The sequence below is a fragment of the Geotrypetes seraphini genome, chromosome 3 (genome assembly GCF_902459505.1).
Source record: "Geotrypetes seraphini chromosome 3, aGeoSer1.1, whole genome shotgun sequence".
In the NCBI taxonomy this organism is placed as follows: Eukaryota; Metazoa; Chordata; class Amphibia; order Gymnophiona; family Dermophiidae; genus Geotrypetes; species Geotrypetes seraphini.
Window position 1 is genome coordinate 405,865,362 of NC_047086.1, and position 19,783 is coordinate 405,885,144.

General features: G+C 45.5%; 1 protein-coding gene across 1 annotated transcript in view; it reads right to left on the bottom strand.

Moving 5' to 3' along the window:
- Positions 1–19,783, bottom strand: part of STUM (stum, mechanosensory transduction mediator homolog) — a 106,723-nt gene that overhangs the window by 12,887 nt on the left and 74,053 nt on the right. The window contains exons 2-3 of the mRNA XM_033937150.1: positions 13,182–13,361; positions 3,562–3,570 (exon numbers count right to left, since the gene is read on the bottom strand). Coding sequence (XP_033793041.1) covers positions 3,562–3,570; positions 13,182–13,361 — 189 coding nt within the window. The remainder of the gene's footprint in view (positions 1–3,561; positions 3,571–13,181; positions 13,362–19,783) is intronic.

The following is a 19,783-nucleotide window of genomic DNA, read 5'->3' on the forward strand; positions in this document are numbered from 1 at the left end:
TGGCAAACGGTAGAACATGCCTGGTCTTTTTTCAAGGACACGGTGAGCGAGGCGCAAAATCTGTACATCCCCAGATTCAGAAAGGGGTGCAAAAAGAGTCGAACAAAAGACCCGGTATAGATGACTAAAATAGTGAAGGAAGTGATAACCAATAAGAAAAATTCATTCAGGAAATGGAAAAAGGACAAAACTGAAGGGAACCGGAAGGAGCACAGGAAGTATCAAAAAGAATGTCACAGTGTGGTTCGAAAAGCCAAAAGAGAGTACGAAGAGAGGCTAGCCAGGGAGGCACAAAATTTCAAACCGTTCTTCAGATATGTTAAAGGGAAACAGCCAGCTAGGGAGGAGGTGGGACCGCTGGACGAAGGAGACAGGAAGGGAGCGGTGAAGGAGGAGAAAGAAGTCGTGGAAAGACTTAACATGTTCTTTTCGTCTGTATTTACAAACGAAGACACAACCAACATACCGGAACCTGAGCAAATCTTCAATGGAAATCAAGCAGAAAAATTAGCATCCATGGAAGTGAGCCTTGATGATGTACACAGGCAGATAGAAAAACTTAAAACTGACAAATCCCCAGGTCCGGACGGAATCCATCCAAGGGTTTTGAAGGAATTAAAGGAGGAGATAGCGGAACTACTGCAGCAAATTTGCAACCTATCCTTGAAAACAGGCATGATCCTGGAGGACTGGAAGATAGCCAACGTCACGCTCATCTTTAAAAAGGGATCAAGAGGTGACCCGGGAAACTACAGACCGGTGAGTCTGACTTTGGTTCTGGGGAAAATGGCGGAAGCACTGATAAAAGAAAACATCGATGAACATTTGGAAAGAAACGAACTTCTGAAAACAAGCCAACATGGTTTCTGCAGGGGGAGATCGTGCCTAACTAACTTATTGCACTTCTTAGAAGGAATTAACAAAAGGATGGACAGGGGAGACCCCATAGACATCATATACCTTGATTTCCAAAAAGCCTTTGACAAGGTGCCTCACGAACGTCTACTCCGGAAACTGAAGAATCATGGGATGGATGGAGACGTACATAGATGGATCAGAAACTGGTTGGCGGGTAGGAAACAGAGGGTAGGGGTGAAGGCCACTACTCGGACTGCATGAGGGTCACGAGTGGTGTTCTGCAGGGCTCGGTGCTCAAGCCGCTGCTATTTAATATATTCATAAATGATCTAGAAACAGGGGCAAAGAGTGAGATAATAAAATTTGCGGACGATACAAAAATATTTAGTGGAGCTGGGACTAAAGAGGAATGCGAAGAATTGCAAAGGGACTTGAACAAACTGGGGGAATGGGCGGCGAGATGGCAGATGAAGTTCAACGTTGAGAAATGTAAAGTATTGCATGTGGGAAGCAGAAACCCAAGGTACAACTATACGATGGGAGGGATGTTATTGAATGAGAGTACCCAAGAAAGGGACTTGGGGGTAATGGTGGACATGACAATGAAGCCGACGGCACAGTGCGCAGCAGCCGCTAAGAAAGCAAATAGATTGCTAGGTATAATCAAGAAGGGTATTACAACCAGGACAAAAGAAGTTATCCGGCCGTTGTATTGGACGATGGTGCGCCCGCATCTGGAATACTGCATCCAATATTGGTCGCCGTACCTTAAGAAGGATATGGCGTTACTCGAGAGGGTTCAGAGGAGAGCGACACATCTGATAAAAGGGATGGAAAACCTTTCATACGCTGAGAGATTGGAGAAACTGGGTCTCTTTTCCCTGGAGAAGAGGAGACTTAGAGGGGTTATGATAGAGACATAAGATCATGAAGGGCATAGAGAGAGTAGAGAGGGACAGATTCTTCAAACTTTTGAAAAATAAAAGAACAAGAGGGCACTCGGAAAAGTTGAAAGGGGACAGATTCAAAACGAATGCTAGGAAGTTCTTCTTTACCCAATGAGTGGTGGACAACTGGAATGTGCTTCCAGAGGGCGTAATAGGGCAGAGTACAGTACTGGGGTTTAAGAAAGGATTGGACAATTTCCTGCTGGAAAATGGGATAGAAGGGTATAAATAGAGGATTACTGCACAGATCCTGGACCTGATGGGCTGCCGCGTGAGCGGACTTCTGGGCATGATGGACCTCAGGTCTGACCCAGCAGAGGCATTGCTTATGTTCTTATGTAGACATACTGCTCGGAGATCAAAAAGCTCATATCAGGGTGACAGGGAAAGGCAGAAAACTGGGAGCACACTCCACAAAGCCAGGCTGAAAAAGTGGACAGAGCCGGCTAAGTGCCCAAAATTCAACTCCTGCAGAGACACAGACATAAGATCACGCAAAGATGCTCTTGAGGACTCCGAAGAGCCAAAGTTCAGTTCCTGAACTCCCATGTCCGGAAGTGGTGCACTGGAAAATAAAGGGCTAGCGAGCTAGTCATCATCCGAAGGATCACGCACAGTGGCAGACCGAGAGGAAGATGTGCCCATAGAAGCAACGCTGCTGAGACAGAGCAGAGGTGGAGTGGTACTGTGCAGGGGAATAACACCTGTGAAATGCATTGTCACCCTGAGATGACTGAAGTATGCGGTTCTTAGGCTGCGGAGGGTCTGTGCATAGAACTATGAGTCATGCCAAGCCCTGAAAACAAAATAGGCCGCCCCACCAGGCTAGCCAAGTGTTTAGTCACCTGCTTAAATCAGGGGAGAGGCTAAGCTTTACGCTGCTGCCACTCCCAGCTACGCCACGCAACACATGGCACAAAAATGCTCCAATAGGTGCCTAATTTGCACATTCCTGGCAAGAATTCACACTAGGATAATCCAAGGACTCCATGCCAATAAGTTTTGAGGCAAAAACTGCAGTTTTGGAGAAGCAGGGACCATTTGAAAAAAAGGATTGCTAAAATTCCAAGATGGCTACGGCTAAGAAATTCATGCCAAAATCACAATATTTTTTACATATAGCAAACTTTTAAAACAGTGATTTTAGGATTTTTCAGGTAGGGGGACACAGAAATCTTCAAAACTGTAAAATTCAGAACCCCCTGCTTCATCTCATAGGCTGTGATAAACTTTAGTCACTGTGACCTGTGCTGGAAATGTGCTGCAGCCAGCCACAGTTCTCTAACTGGAATCAGAGAACCACTATCTTATGCTGGGAATGCCTCTATGATACTACGCCTGACTGCACCTCCACCCCTGTGGACTGACGAATGCGCTTAGGAATGGGCGGAGGCACGGCACCCTGCGAGACACCACTGAGTCTCCTAGGCATGGCCAACAGCCTGTGCCGAACAATGTTCGGCAGTAGGAGAACCAGGGAAAAAAGGACTAATGGCTGCAGATATCCTAATGGACTTTTCCAACCTGTGCTATACAATATATCTAATTTTTAAGCAAATCAGCTAGTTGAGATAAAGGTAATGTGATCGGATATACCGCCTTTTCTGTGTGGTTACAATGTTAAGTGACTTGCCCAGAGTCACAAGGAACTGCAGTGGGAATCAAACTCACAACCTCAGGGTGTTGAGGCAACTGCTCGAACCAAATGGTTAAGGAATCTGAAGTCTTGCTGCAGAATGACAGAAAATCAACTTACCTTGTGAAACTTGATCACAGAGGAAGGGCAAAACATAAAAGAAAAAGAGAAAACATGTTTTTAGAATGCAATTGAAGACAATCACTTGACAACACATCTTCAAGCACATATAAGGGTAATGAAAAACGGAGAAAGGACTGGTGGACCTCCAGGTACCCCCCCCCCCATATCTTATATAAATGTATAACTGGTTAACATAATAGATGATTTCAGATAAAGACCTGATGACATATCCAGTCTGATGAACAAGCGTATGACTTCTTTGATCTTGATCTGTCCGTGGAGCGGCACATCAAAAAAAAAGTATAAGTCCGTTTTTGGCCTACGGCCAGCAGAAACAGGAAGTTGTCAGAGAGGGTGGGCTACAGTGAAGAAGATGCCGGAGCTGGTGGCAAAGCAATGCTGTGAATTGGTTCTACCACCCGGCAAGTGTTACAAGAAATTCAGGGTAGATGCGCCCGGGAGGGGGGGGAAGAGTAGGTGTTGGGGAAGGGATGCGGCAGAGAGAGCCAACCAGCAGGTATGCTGGCTGGCAGCAAGATGCCTCTTCCACCAGAGTGCTGTCTAGAAATAAGGTCCCTCCTGAAACATTTCAGATTCAGGGGAGAGGTAGAAGTTAGAGAGGGAGCGATATAGGTCTTGGGGAAGGGAGTGGGGGAAGGGAGAGATGGATGTGGAGGGGCAAAATGGGGAGAGGGAGAGATGGATGTGGAGGGGGGGAAATGATGAGAGGAAGAGATGGATTTGGTGGAGAGGGCAAAATTGGGAAATGGAAAAAGATTCAGGGCAGGGGACAGAAGGGGGAGGGAGAGATGGACAGGGAAAGGCATAGCAGATATGGATTGGGGGGGTGGAAGGGGAGAAGGAGGAGATATGGACAGATGTTGCACTTGTGGGAGGGAGAGAGAACGAATGAAAGGAAGGAAATGAGAGTGGATAAAGCAATAAGGAGGGGAGATGCTAGAAATGGAGGATCCATGTGGGAGAATTGTCAGAGAGATGAGTGAGCAGAATAATGAGTATATAGAGGGTAGAAATGTGGTAATGGGATGCAGATAAAAGGGAATAGGAGAATGAGAAGGAAAAATTATGTTCTTACTTGTTAATTTTCTTTCTCTTAGACGCAGCAGATGAATCCAGAGACCAATGGGATAGCTCACATCTACCAGCAGGCGGAGATAGAGAAACTGATTAACAGGTGGTCCTATTGGCTGGCACTCCTCCTGTTTATCCAGTATAGCTCCTTGCCCAAGCATCCGTAACCATCAATAGGCATAGCATGTAAAAAACTTCTTTCCCATAACAAATCTCAAAATGCAATAATACAGAAAACAACCTGCCATAATAACAAACTGCGAAAGTTGCAAAAGAAAAAACCGAGAGACAATATCCAGAAAGGGTGGGGCTCTGGATTCATCTGCTGCGTCTAAGGGAAAGAAAATTAACAGGTAAGAACATAATTTTTCCTTCCCTAGCAACAGCAGCAGATGAATCCAGAGACCAATGGGATGTAGCAAAGCAATCCTCAATCTGGGTGGTAAGCAAACGCCGCCTCCGCAACAACCGAAGCACTAAACGCATCTACCGCATGCGCCCCCACATCCAACCAGGAATGCTGAGAGAAAGCACTCTCGGAAGACAAAGTAGATGCGAGACAAAACTCCTCCAAGGAAAAATCTCTGGACCAAGTCCAAGAAGTAGCCAGTGCTCCGGTGGAATGGTCATGAAGTTCTTTCGCCAACCGCTTCCCTGCCATCAAGCAAGTGTAAAGAATGTCCTCCTGGACCCATCGAGCAATGGAGGCTTTGGACGCCGCCATATGTTTGAGGCGTCCCTTGAAGAATACAAAAAGGTGATCTAAACAACTAAAAGTCAATAGAAACCTTGCTCGTGGGGAACGCTACGCACTTTCAAAAAATGCAGTGAATAAAAGCACGGCTCCCCATTTCTCCTCCCAGGAAGAAGGAAGGAAAAGTGAGCATGTCATAAAAGAAAGGATGACACCTCCTTAGAAAGAATTGTGGTACCGTCCGAACTGATACCCCAGATTTTGGAAATCAGAAATAGGAATCCCCGCTGAACAAGGCCTGCAACTCAGAAAACTGCAGAGCCGAAGCCATGGCCACAAGAAACCCCGTGTTCAGCGGCACAAGGAGGAAATGAAGCCTTCGGCAAACTGCGAAGAAGTACCTGAAGATTGTACTCCAGACAGGGCTTTCTAAGAGGTGTACGAATATACCGTACTCCGTGTAGGAACTGAACTACATGAAGCTGAGAAGGAAGCGAAGAGCAATATACCTAGCCCTTGTAACAAGCTAAGAATGGCACTTGAAGCTGAAGGGAATTGAATGTTAAGCCCCCGGCAATACACCTGTGCCAAAAAGGAACTTTGGAAGGGTGCAAATGTTGAGAAGTATCCAAGAAAGGAAAAACCTCCAAAAGGAAGCAGAAGCCACAGGTGAAGACATCTGTAGCGCCTGGATAAGAGAAGAAACAACCTGCTTCGCATAACCCTTACACGTCAGCCATGACTTTTCAAAAGCTAGGTTGTAATACCAAAGTAGTACAAATACCCATGTTGATCGGACCCTAGGTGAGCAAATCCGGAGATACCAGGAAACTCAACAGTCCGGCTGTCGAAAGACTCATCAGATCCGCATAGCAAGGATGGCACAGCTAATCCAGAGATTCTACAAATACTGTGCCCTGAAAACGAGCTTGAGATGGCAAACCAAGCCATCATCAGCCAGGGGAAAACACTGAAAAAAGAGAAACCAGAGGCGAGAAAGAAGCCACGCTGCTACCCCCTCTGACTCCCACTTCCTGTGCCCGCTGAAGAAGCTAGGAAGCATTGAATTGTGAGACGAGGCCATGAGGTCTAGTCCCAGGAGATCTCACGTCCATAAAAAGAGCTGGAACGCCTGAGCCAAAATTCCCAATATCCAGGATGTAGAAGATTTCACTATTACTAATGTTTACACTTTCTAGAGCGTACACAACGCTGTACACTGTAACATACAATAAATGGGCCATGCACAGATTTCGCGGAGAGAAAGTCTATCCAAACTCTTTTCCTGACCCATAAAATGATCTGCCAACAGAAGAGGAAGTTGAGGGTCCACCAACTGAAGTAGAACAACAACTTTACCTGGCAACTGAGTAATTCACCTACTGCCCAGGCTGTAGAGAAATTCCCCCCATCATAATACCGACTGAAAGGACCCTCAGCGGCATTCCGGAAGAATGGTCTGAAGCTCCAGAAAGGTAGCCTGACCATGCTCAAGAGAAGAAGAATGAACAAGTACTGAGTCGCCCCTAAGACCAGACTCCTGGAGCTGAGGATGGAAGACATTGAGCCCCCCAACCCGACTGCCCGGGATGTTTGGTGGCCATGAACTAGTCCAGCAAAGACCGAGGCATGCCTTTGAAAAGAGAAATCTCGCTGAGCCACCAAATCATACAGAGCGAGGCATGAGGAGCCTACCAAATAATTGGAGCCCTGAGATACTGGGAACCACTGGAACAAAAGCGTTATAATGGGAAATCAAGCCGAAGTTCCCAGTGGAGTCAGCAACATGGATCCTATAACCTGTACAGAATCCCATACTCTTGGTCATGGCGACCGAACAAGAATGCAAACCTGAGACTGTGACCCATCGCCCTAGTCTCTGGGAAGAAACACATTTCTCTCCTATATGAATAAAAACATTTCCCCGATATACCTATAAATAGTACAGGAGAAAAGAGCGCTGTGCAAATTTGAAGATTCACGTCCAAAGAACTGAGGAAAAGAAACCACCCTTTTCGTGTCAGTCAAATGGCCCGACTGGAAGACGTCCGAATCAAGCAGTCAGTCAAGAAGAAATTAGGTGAATCACCTGGTAGCGCCAAAACGGTACCACTACCCACATTTTCTAAAATGTTCTTGAAGCCTTGGGTGGGTGAAATGGCATGTGCCAAAACCGAAAGCGCTGCTCAAAAGAGAGGCAAGCAAACCTAGTGCCGATTCGGAGTCCATAGTGAAAATGTAAATATTCTCCCAGTTTTTCTGCAGAAATGTGTAACCCTGAGAAACTAATTTAGCAGAATGGGATCCAGCCTGCCCAATGCCCCCATCATGGGCACCATGCAGTAAGTGGAACAACGTCCCTTAGTTCCTGAAGAACTACAAGAACTGCCCTGAGGTACTGCCTTTCCAGAACTGCCTTTCCACTGAACACTGAAAAGGGAAACACAAAACATAGAGACTCCAAGAATGAACTGGAAACCTGAGGAGGATGCAAAGTTGCAAGCATCCTGAAAAATCTTCACAGCCCCCTGACCTGACATTATAGCGTCTTCTCCCTCATGAGAAAGCCTGAAGAGTCATTGGAAGAAGTCAAGATCCCCTCAGAATGAAGTGCAGAAGGTCAGGGAACGGCAGGATGAGAACTGTAGGATCTGCAAGAAGATTCTCCTAGGAAAAATCAAGTTTCACAATGTAAAGAGGAATATACTGGAACCATGAAAACAGTACTAACCCCATGCAACATGAGCGAAATACGTATGTCCTTTAAAGTGAATACGTACGTCCTTTAAAGTGAAGACTCAATCAAGAAGCTGCATCTATCGTCCCGTGGAAAACAACAGCATCCTTACAGGTATCAGACAAAGCTCACATCGCTAATGAGAGCTTCAGGGATGAGGCTAACAGCCACATAGTGCGTGATCCTCCGCGGGTTTGATAGAATAGGTAACTGGCTCCTGGTTAAAAGGAGCTGTACAGCCCTTTCTGTCTGGTCGGGGGCCCCGTCTAGCATGTGCCAGGAGAAAATGGCGACAGGAGAAACCAGCGTGATAAGCATGGAAATCTGAAGTCCAGGCCCCTCAGAAATAGAGAAAGAGAGTCCTGGCCGCAGGAAGATGTGCAGTGTCATTATGCCCATAGAAACAGCCCGAACTTGGAAACTGTTTGTACTACCTTTAGGCATATATATCCTGTACCACTACTAGACACATGCAGCTCAGCACAGAGGCCCAAATCTGCAGGGACCCCAAGAGAGACAATGAGATACCTGTGTGAAATACAGGGCACTATCTTACTGCTGATCTCACCGTGCCGTGAGTTGCCGTATGTCGCCCCAGTCCGGAGACAAACCGAGACTGGGTGACCTAGCACAGGTCAGAGTCTCTCTGGTAAACCCCTTGAGTGTTAACCCCAGAGTCCAATTAAACAAGCAGCTTTCTTCAAGGGAGTACAGCAGGAACACAGACAGTCATATAAACCTGCCCAAGCTTGTCCCAAAGCTGGTGAAACACATACAACTTGTCTGAACCGGAAAGGAGAGAAGCCCCGGCATATCCTGACCAAAGTCAGCTGGAAACAAACTACCGGAACGCTGCAGCTCTCCCACCATCGCCGGAGACCCAAGCGCACGCCTGATTCTCGCTGACACGTGGTCGCTGCATCAACGCTCCTAGAAACATAGTCGGATTCAAGCCCCGCAAAATTTACCCTGCCGTGGCTTGCATAGAAAGAAAATCAGACTCGGGGAATAACCAGAAGAACGGCCCACAGCGCCGGAAAAAAACATGTCCCATCTCATGCGCGCTGCTATATACTGGCACCTTCACAATTAGCTGCACATGGCCGTGACAAACACCGAACAGAAGGGAAAGAGGGAGCGCATTGGGCCACAGAAGGGAAGGGGCATGAACTTGGGACATAGGATGGAAGGGGGGAGGGAGGAAAAGAGACACAGAGATAGGGGAGGGAATTGAAAGGGAGAATGGGTGTGAATGAGAGGGAAAGAGATGGCGTACATGGGGAAAGGAAGAAAGGAAAATTGTTGGATATAGGGAGGGAGAGAATTGTTGGACATGGTGGTGGGAGAGTAGTGAGGTAAAGAGAGATGAGGAGAAATGTTGGATATGGTGGTGGAGACGGAACAGTGAGACAGATGGAAAAGGATGCAAGAGGGAGGAATGTTAGACATGGCAGTGGGGGGAAAGGAGGAAGAGATGTTGCATGGTGCTGGAGAGCGGTGATAGGAGAAATGTTGGACATGGGGCTGGTGGGCAGGGGCGGAAAATGCTGCACATAATCCAGGGGATAGGAGAGGGAGAAATGTTGGATGCGGCAGTAGGAGTTGAAGAGATCATTCTCTCTCTTTTTCCCCAATCCCTTTGCAGCAAGGGGCAGAATGAGAGAGAGAGATGCTGTAATATAGAACTTGATGGCGAATAGGTCAAATAACCTGTCTACTCTGCCCATCCGCAGTAACCATTATCTCTTCCTCTCTCTGAGAGATCCCATGTGCCTATTCCACGCTTTCTTGAATTCAGACACAGTCTCTGTCTCCATCACCTCTTCTGGGATACTGTTCCACACATCTTCCACCCTTTCTATAAAAAATATTTATTTGATTACTTCTGAGCCTATCACCTTTTAACTTTATCCTATGCCCTCTCATTCCAGAGCTTCCTTTTAATTGAAAGTCTCTATTCATGTGGATTTACGCCACGTAGGTATATAAATGTCTATCATATCTCCCTTTTCCTGCCTTTCCTCCGAAGTATACATAGAGTAACATAGTAAATGACGGCAGATAAAGACCTGAACGGTCCATCCAGTCTGCCCATTAGTTATACCCATTGTAAATACAGTACCTGATTAAATTAACTTGTCTCTTCTTTGATATTTCTGGGTCCTAGACTGTAAAGTCCACCTGGTATTGTCTTAGGTTCCAAATGCTGAAGTTGCCGTCCAAGCTCACTCCAGTCTATCCAACCATCCTGTTTGCAGGATATCTACCATTAAGTCAGGCCAGTAAAATCCTCATGTTCCAAGTTAGCGGAGTTCTCATTGATGCCCTCCCCAGCCCAATCCTACATCAAATCATCATATATGGGACACAGACCATACAAGTCTGTCCAGATCTGTAAGCCTGTCCCCATACGCCTTATGACAAAGATCACGCATCATTTTAGCGTCCTCTGAACCAACACCATCCTTTTTATATCTTTTTGAAGGTGAAGCCTCCAGAATTGTACATAATATTCTAAATGAGGTCTCACCAGAGTCTTACACAGGGGCATCAATACCTCCTTTTTCCTACTGGCCATACCTCTCCCTATGCACCCTAGCATCCTTCTAGCTTTCACCGTCACCTTTTCAACCTGTTTGCAATAAATCTAATCTACAATTTCTGGGTTGCTCTGTGCCCTAGGTTCAAGTCGACTTACAATTCAGGAGTTACACAGCATATTTAGGTAATACAACAATAAATGAGGTTAGACAGAATAGTATGCGATTATATACTGGAGATAAGAAGTTGGATCATTATAGTGGGAAGTATAGTGAAAACAGATGTACAGTATAGTGGTTTCAATTGCAATTCAGTTGAGTGAGTTAAAGGTAGACAAAATATGAGGAGGGTCGTTCAATACTTGAATGATGCAATGTTATGTAATTTGCTAAGGTAATTGTTAAGTGTCCATGAAGCGTATATGTTCTCAAAGAGGAGAGTCTTTAGCTTCTTACAAAATTTGAGGTAGTTAGCTTCAGCCTTGATTGTTGGAAGACTGTTCCAGGTCTTTGTGCCAAGTTAAATATGTGCTTGTATTCCACTCCTTTGGGAGACAGAAAGATCAGTGACTTGAGGCTTCTAGTTAAGTGGTTCTGCAGAGTTTGCATCCATATATGCTCAGAGGCCCTCCAGATGTGGCCGGAGTTCGTTGGGGCTATCCAAAACCCGGACAAATGCCGGGTTTTGGAAAGCCCATCCGGGAGCCTGGATATATCCGGGATTTCCTGGACATCCGGCTCATGCACCCTCCCCCCTTCACTTGATGTTCAGATACCAGAGACCTTCACACACCTTCTATGATCTTCTCTCTCTCTCAACAGTTTTGTCACTGCATTGAGTGTCCTCATCCGAGAGACACCCTTTGAAAGCTGGAACTACATGCTCTAGGTGCCATTCATGCTTAGATGGTTACGATTACCTCTGTTAATAGCAGTGGCATAGTCAGATGGCCAATTTTGGGTGGACTTGAGTGCAAAAGGACACAATATATTACCACGCAGAAGGCAAAAAATGTGGAACTGATGATCTTGTTAAAAACTTTATTTGAAAATGGTGCAGAAATGTACAAGAAAAAATATCAAATATACAATAACCCCAAAACACAGCACATATATATAAATGTGGCATAGACCCGACACTGGCCGTGTTTCAGTCGTGAAAATGACCTTCTGGTCCTGCTATGAGCCACAAGCTTAAAAATGTGAAACAATGCAACAAAATACATGGCTAGTGTCGGGTCTATGCCACATTTATATACTGTGTTTTTGGGTTATTGTATATTTGATATTTTTCTTGTACATCTCTGCACCATTTTCAAATAAAGTTTTTAACAAGATCATTGGTTCCACATTTTTTGCCTTCTGCTTTGCTTCTGTTTTTTGTGGAACTATTTCGGTGGTCTGTTTTTTCTTTATCTTACAATATATTTCCACTCCACCCCTATCCTCATCCGCAGTCCGACATCTCTCCCTCCCGTCCCCTGCTGATAATCCAGTATCTTCTTTCCCAGGCTCTGATATAGCAGCGACTCACACACGTTGTCTGAGCTTGCCCCAGAGCCTTCCTTCTGATCCAAGTTCCTGTTTCTGTATATACGGGAATTCATCAGAGGGAAGGGTTCGGGGCTAGCACGAACAGCATGTGCAATTTGCTCCCCACTGCCAGCAATCTCTGTGCACTAGGGGCGGAGACAGGATTAGAGAGACTGAATCACCAGTGGGGGAGGGAAAGATGCCAGGAGTCTTCAGCTGGCAGAGCTTGGGGATCCTCACCAGCCATGGCAAGGATGGGCCTGAGCTCATCCAAGCCTACCTGTGCCTACATTACTGTTCAGTCATATTCTTTGCCTCAGCAGTCCTAAGGAGCTGCATTCATCTCGGGTCTAGGTCTCCTTTTGGTACTGAATGACATGTTGGCATTTTAGTCTGCTGAACAAATCATAGATGAACCACTCCCACTTCCAGTGGCTCATTTAAACCACTGGTTTTGGTTCTCGAACACCTGGGCAGCCATACAATGAAGATGGCCACCAGGTGGAATGACGAAGTGTAGTCAAATGCTCCGGGAAGGATCCGACACGGCCTGCGTTTCGCCATATACCTGCATCAGGGGTCAGAGTCTAAGAATGAATGATAAGCCAGTTCTTCCTGCAAATCAAAACAATCATAAAGCACAAAAATGAGATTGGCAATGTGTGCTTTATGACTGTATATATCCAACCTGTTTTGATTTGCAGGAAGAACTGGCAGATCATTTATTCTTAGATTCTGATCAGGTTGTGTCGGATCCTTCCCAGAGCATTTGACTAAGCTTCGGCGTTCCACCTGGTGGCCATCTTCATTGTTTGGCTGCCCTTTAACTTTTGTGTGGTGGTGAGAACAATTTATTTTAAGATAGGCTGGACCATCCTGGCTTTGTTCGATGGCTGAAATGGACAGGGGTAAGCCTAGGACTGGATCGCTATAAACTGGAAAAAATATTGCAACCTAGTCCGGTTTTCCTTCCTTAAGCAACCACTGGCCTCAGTACAAATGGAAAAAAGCAGTCACTTACTGGCTAGAATAACCATGTCCATTCCCCAAAATATACTCATTATCCAGCCCACCATGACGATGGCCGTCAGGATCTGGATCAGAGCAGCTGCAATGTTCAGCCAGAATACACAGCATATGTGTCTGTCAGGCAGATCTGTGCGGGCACCACAAAGCACGGTGAACGCAGACACAAAGGTTCCTGGTGATAAAGGAAAGAAAAGCAAGAGTAAGGCACTCATCTTGGTTACTTTGGATTTTCCTCCCTCCCTCCTCCCCCCAACTGAAGTGTACATAATATAAAACAAGAATTAAGCACTGCCATACTGGGGCAGACCCAAGATCCATCGAGTCCAGTATCCTGTTTCCAACAGTGGCCAATCCAGGTCACAAGCACCTGACAACCCCTTCCCTTTTAGGCTGCTTATTCTAAAAGACATAGCCCTCATTGAACGACTAGTGAAAAAATTAGTGTTAACAAAAGTAGGGCCTGGTTTCTGCGAACTATGTTCTCTTCATTGAGTAAGGAATATGAAGCCAAAATGCAACCATCTAAACACGTATGTAGCTATTTTAAGACATGCACAAAAGATGCAGTTAGAAAGTCTCATCCTCCTTCGTCCAAAGAAGAGGCCTGCGAGATCTCAAAAGCTCACACCTTCTGATTCTATGAATAGTGGCTCTCAACCTGCTTCTTGAGCATCGCCTATCCCATCTGGCTTTCCGGATATCCAGCTATCTTCTTTGCATATAATGGAGGCAAAACATATAAATGTGCACTGTGGCCAAACTGTCTGGGTGGTCCTGAAGGGCCCAGACTGAGAACCACTGGTTGAAAGACATCACAACCTACCTTCTTCTGAAAAGCTGGCTTTTGAAGGACGCCTTTAACTAAATCATCTCAACCGCTTCTACGAAGCGATCCCCATTCCTGATGTCATATGCCCCCCTCCTTCCTTTTCTTTTAAATTTTGTTTTGAATAATGTACTTATTTACCCTCAAGTCCATGTAAGTACTTGTCAATTGTCTTTTTAATATTCACTCCTCTCCCATATATAATTATTATTTTACCTTTTATTTTATTTCTTTTAGCATTGTAAACCGGCCAGATACATGCTGATGGTCGGTATATTAAAAATAATAAAACTTGAAACTTGATTCAAATTCTATTAAATTAGGATACAGTGTTCCCCCGGTTGTTCGCGGTCGGCGGTTCGCAGTCCCGGTCATTCGCGGTATTTTCCGACCGAGAACCGCCGACAAGAAGAGGGCAGCGGGAGAGAGCAGCCGGAGCACCGCGAGTGCAGGAAATCACTCGTGGTACGCTCCGACCGCCTCTTCCTGCACGAAGTCGGGTCTTATCCAATCAGGAGCTGCATTGACACGCAGCTCCTGACTGGATAAGGCCCGACTTCATGCAGGAAGAGGCGGTCGGAGCGTACCACGAGTGATTTCCTACACTCACGACGTTCCGGCTGCTCTCCTGCTGCCCTCTTCAGACTCCCCCATGAAAAACCGTACTCGCGGTTTTTTGAGATTCACGGGGGTTCCTGGAATGGAACCGCTGCGAATCTCGGGGGAGCACTGTACTTTACAGCGGACTAATAGTGCTGGTAAGCGAAAATTAAGCGGGTAACCTTTCCCAACCTCTTCTTTCGCTACCTATCCCTTTTTTATTTGTTTATGAATTGTATTTAATCCTTTCATTTTTTTTTTCCTCCCTTTCTCTCATGTATTGTTTTGTTAAAATTGTACCAATTGTCTGGTTCAATTGATGTGACTTTTTCTTTTTACCCTGATATTATAGCTATGTGTAAATTGCATTGGATTTGGATTTTGCGATTAAATTAAATTTTTAAATACACTTGAACCTTGAGCTTCTAGAAAATGAAACCCAACAGTTCCAGTGTGAGATAGATCTGCATTTTGCACAACATGTTCATTGTGGATAGCCTAAATGCCAAACTAGCTAGGCAGGTATGTCACAAAAACCAGCATTGCAAGAGAGACCAATCTTAATTGAGCTGAAAGACCAAGGAGCAGGGTGACGCTGCAGACTCCCCCTCCCCCCCAAAAAAAACCTACTATACTAGTGTGCATGGTGAACTAAGTACTGAACACAAAAATCTTTTGTCTAAAACAAGAAGAAAAAAAATCAGACAATGCTTGGCTTATCTTTCCAACAGGGGCATTCCCATGGGGTTTTTGATGGAGTGGCCTAGTGGTTAGAGCAGCTGCCTCAGCATCCTGAGGTTGCGAGTTTGATTCCCACCACTAACTTCTCAATACCAGGGCAGGATTAACCAATAGGCCAAGTAGGCACGTGCCTAGGGCCCGAAATGGTCAGGGGGGCCTGATGAAGGAAGGCATCAACATTGTTTTTTCCAAACGGCGATGGGCATCGATCAGCAACGCGGGCCCCACCCCGATTGGCAACCTCCCATCAACAGAATGTAAGTCAAGCAAGCAAAGCGGGTAAGAAAGGCAACGGGAACTGTAATTGTGCAAGCGATGCTGCTTGCCCAAAGCTTCCTGTTTCTGCCTGGGCGCAGGGTGGGGTGGAGCAGGAGGCCTAGTGTACTTGTATGCCTAGGGACCCTTGATGAATTAATCCTGCCCTGCTCAACCTCAACCTTCTTCCTCCTGAATCGATGCTGTGGCTGTTCTGCTGATAAAGGCAGCATGTTTTCATGTTTTATTGTTTCCAGGAAAAGTAATCTTGCAAAATGATAAGAAAACTCCCAACAAACGTGTCCCAAGATGGTTCTCGATATTTAGCAGAACTGGGGCTGGTTATTGGATAAACAAATGAAAGAAATGTCAGTGGGAAGAAGTGGGAATGTCTGTCCCACTGGCTCATTCTCATGATATAACTCAAGAGGTCATAAGAATAGCCATACTGAGATAGAGCAAAAGTCCATCAAGCCCAATATCTAGTTTCCAACAGTGGTCAACCCAGGTCACAAATACCTGGTAAGATACCAAAAAGTCAAATGTATTTTAAGGTGCTTATCCTAGGAATCAGCAGTGGATTTCTCTACATCCATCTTAATAGTGGCTTATGGACTTCCCTTTTAGGAAGTTATCCAAACCTTTTTAAACCCTGCTAAGCTAATTGCTTTAACCAGTGTTGGATTCTCTTTTTTGTTTTTTTCGCACAGTGAGTATAGCCATTATTCTCTATGAGAGAAATCGGGGTGGAGTTGATTTGGGTTTTTTTTGTTTTTAAGAGCTTCCATGAGGATCCTCCCTCCCCTAAAATCCTGTTTTTTAAAAAAATTTTCTCCATTTTAGTAGCTCCCCCGGGCCGATTTTGTCGCTAAAATCGCTGCCGCAATGGTTATCTTGACCTCTCCCTGACTCAAAACACCTCATTTGGGTCTAGAAACAATCAGGCACAGAAAACTCTAGAACTGGGACAAATCACTTCTAGAGCTTTATACTTGCGATCTGGTGCCATCAGCAAAGTGAAAATGTGTGGACACCACTATTACAGGGAGGTCCTCCAGGGACTCTGGTCAAATTTTTGACTCTAATTTTGTGACTTTCATATATGATGCTTTGTACAAACAGTCCCCAGGTCCAGCTGAGGCTGTGCCAGTTAGCACGCAGGAGGGATTATCCCTGCAGACTCTGGCTCCCTTTCAAGAAAAGGGTTTCCGGGAACTTGAGGACCAGTCAGAGAAAGACTGGGCCTATTGGGGAACCAAATTGGTGCCTCTTCTCTCCAGAAGAGCTTCCTCTGTAGGAGATGCAGGTTCTCATGGGAAAGAGTACGGCCAGGAGGCTGTAGCATTGTGCAGGCTCTTTAAGCCAGACAACTTGAATGAGATCATTGCAGTCTCTTTGCGGAAACAAGATTTAGAGGTTCTGCAAACTGCCTCGACACAACACTCACTACTGAGCAGCTCCAAAACCCAAGATCACCATGATGCTGACGGAGGAGCGGGAAACACCAGAGGGGCCCTTCCAAGGGGCTAGGGTCATGACTAAGCTATATCCCAATTTCCAGCAACTGTTTTTGTTACCTGAGGTGGATGCCTTGGTGGAACAGGTCACAAAGCGTACTTCTCTTCCCAGTGAAGGCTGTGTGCTCCTGAAGGGTGCTCAGGACTGCAGACTGAATCCGATTCTCAAAAGGCAATTTGAGGCCTTGGGTCTTAAGGCAGTGGCAGCGGGTACGTGCTCTGGCTTCAGAGGCAAGTACATACCCCAGATGATCCTGTCGGGGGTGGATTATGCTGCAGATGCTACGTATTGTTTAGAGTCATGAGTAAGTGTCTGCTTATTTTATTTCCACCTGCAGGATGCTTTAAATCAGACAATGGGCAGGAGATTCAGCTTCTAAAGTCATGTTGATCAAGCTACCCTTTAAGGGGCAGATGGTTTTTTTGGCAAAGGGCTAGACGACCTTATGACCACTGTAATGGTCAGGCATCCTAAGTTTTTCCCGATAGCAAGCCACATGTACCTCAAGGGTCAAGTCGTGACTCCTTTCGAGGCTACAGGCGGCCTTGGCACTCTTTGCGACCTTGGCACTCTTCTGTGAACTTCTCTGCAGATGGCATTTCAAGGGACTAGGCAGAGATTTGGTGCCTATAGACGAAAGCCTGTATCAGGTGCCCATTCTGGAAACAATTCCAAAAAAGTCCCAGTGATGCCAAATTGGTATCCAAGACACTGCGTTATGATGGTTCATCTCCTTCCTGAATAATAGATCCCAAAGCGTATTGCTCAATGATATGCTATCAAATCCGAAACTGATCAAATACAGTGTTCCACAGGGGGCTCTACTATCCCCCATATTATCCAATCTCTACATTAGACCTGTCCTAGACATAGCCCGCAAATACCAAATACAGATTCACTCCTTTGTAGCTGACATCCAACTATATCTACCGCTAGGGTGTGGTAAGAGCGGATAGTGTAGCTGGTTTTAAGAAAGGTTTGGACAAGTTCCTGGAGGAAAAGTCCATAGTCTGTTATTGAGAAAGACATGGGGGAAACCACTGGATTGGTAGCATAGAATGTTGCTACTCCTTGGTGTTCCGGAATCTTTTGTTACTCTTTGGGATTCTAGAATCTTGTTACTCTCTGGGATTCCGGAATCTTGCTATTCTTTGAGATTCTGTATGGAATGTTGCTACTCTTTGGGATTTTAGAACCTTGTTACTCTCTGGGATTCCAGAATCTTGCTATTCTTTAGGATTCTGAATGGAATGTTGCTACTCTTTGAGATTCTAGAATCTTGTTACTCTCTGGGATTCCGGAATCTTGCTATTCTTTGAGATTCTGTATGGAATGTTGCTACTCTTTGGGATTCTAGAACCTTGTTACTTTCTGGGATTCCGGAATCTTGCTATTCTTTGAGATTCTGTATGGAATGTTGCTACTCCTAGGGGTTCCGGAATCTTGCTATTCTTTGAGATGCTGGAATGTTGCTACTCTTTGGGATTCTAGAACCTTGTTACTTTCTGGGATTCCGGAATCTTGCTATTCTTTGAGATTCTGTATGGAATGTTGCTACTCCTAGGGGTTCCGGAATCTTGCTATTCTTTGAGATGCTGGAATGTTGCTACTCTTTGGGGTTCCAGAATCTGTTGTTACTCTGGGATTCCAGAATCTTGCTATTCTTTAGGATTCTGAATGGAATGTTGCTACTCTTTGGGTATTAGTGACCTGGATTGGCCACCGTGAGAACGGGCTACTGGGTTTGATGGACCATTGATCTGACCCAGTGAGGCTATTCTTATGTTCTTATGATGCCTCCAGTGTGTACATAACATGGCAAACAGACTTCTAAAAAAACCTCCATCTCTGCGACCCAGTTTCCCAGGCTCTATCGTCGGCTCACTGGCTGCCCATAGCCAAACGTTGCACAACATGGCACCGGGCTACGTGACGGTCCCTCCACTCCCAGGATAAAGTACAACTCAAAACACCCCTTTGTGCCCTTCAACTGCAAACCGCCAAATGAGGTTCCTACTCCTTCACACCAACCCACGGGAATTAACTGCCCCTCAGATTAAATCACTTGAAGGACTCCTCAACTTTAGGAAAGCCATAAAAACATACCCCCACGACCGACAGATTACAAAGAAATGTTCATTGATACAAGATCCTTGGTATGGGTCACATTAGGATATAAACTTGTATTGAACAATCTTGCACTGCAGCTATGACAAATTTAACCCGTATATTGGTATTAGATCCTTAGTATGTGTCAAGTTAGGATAAAAACTTGTCCTGTAACTAAGGCAAATTGTAACCTGTTAACTGTAACCCGTCCTGAGCTCTGTGGGGAGGACGTGATAGAAAATGAATTAAAGAAATCAATCAATCTCTGAGCTTCCCCATATAGATGTGAGACTTGTGGAATATCGTGAGGCCTGGGAATGGATTTGCACAGACCAGTGGATGCTGGGCATTATTCGAGAAGGGTACAAACTCAAATGGTTTCAGCCACCTCAGGATTTTTTCATAAATTCCCCAGTGGGGAGGGAAGAGTAACAGCTGCTCCAGACTGAGGATGTGGCCTTCATGCTTAAGACCCAGGCAGTGGAAGAAGTCCCGGATGTCGAAGCAGAGACTGGATCTCAAGTTGGTCAATACAGCCTTAAAAG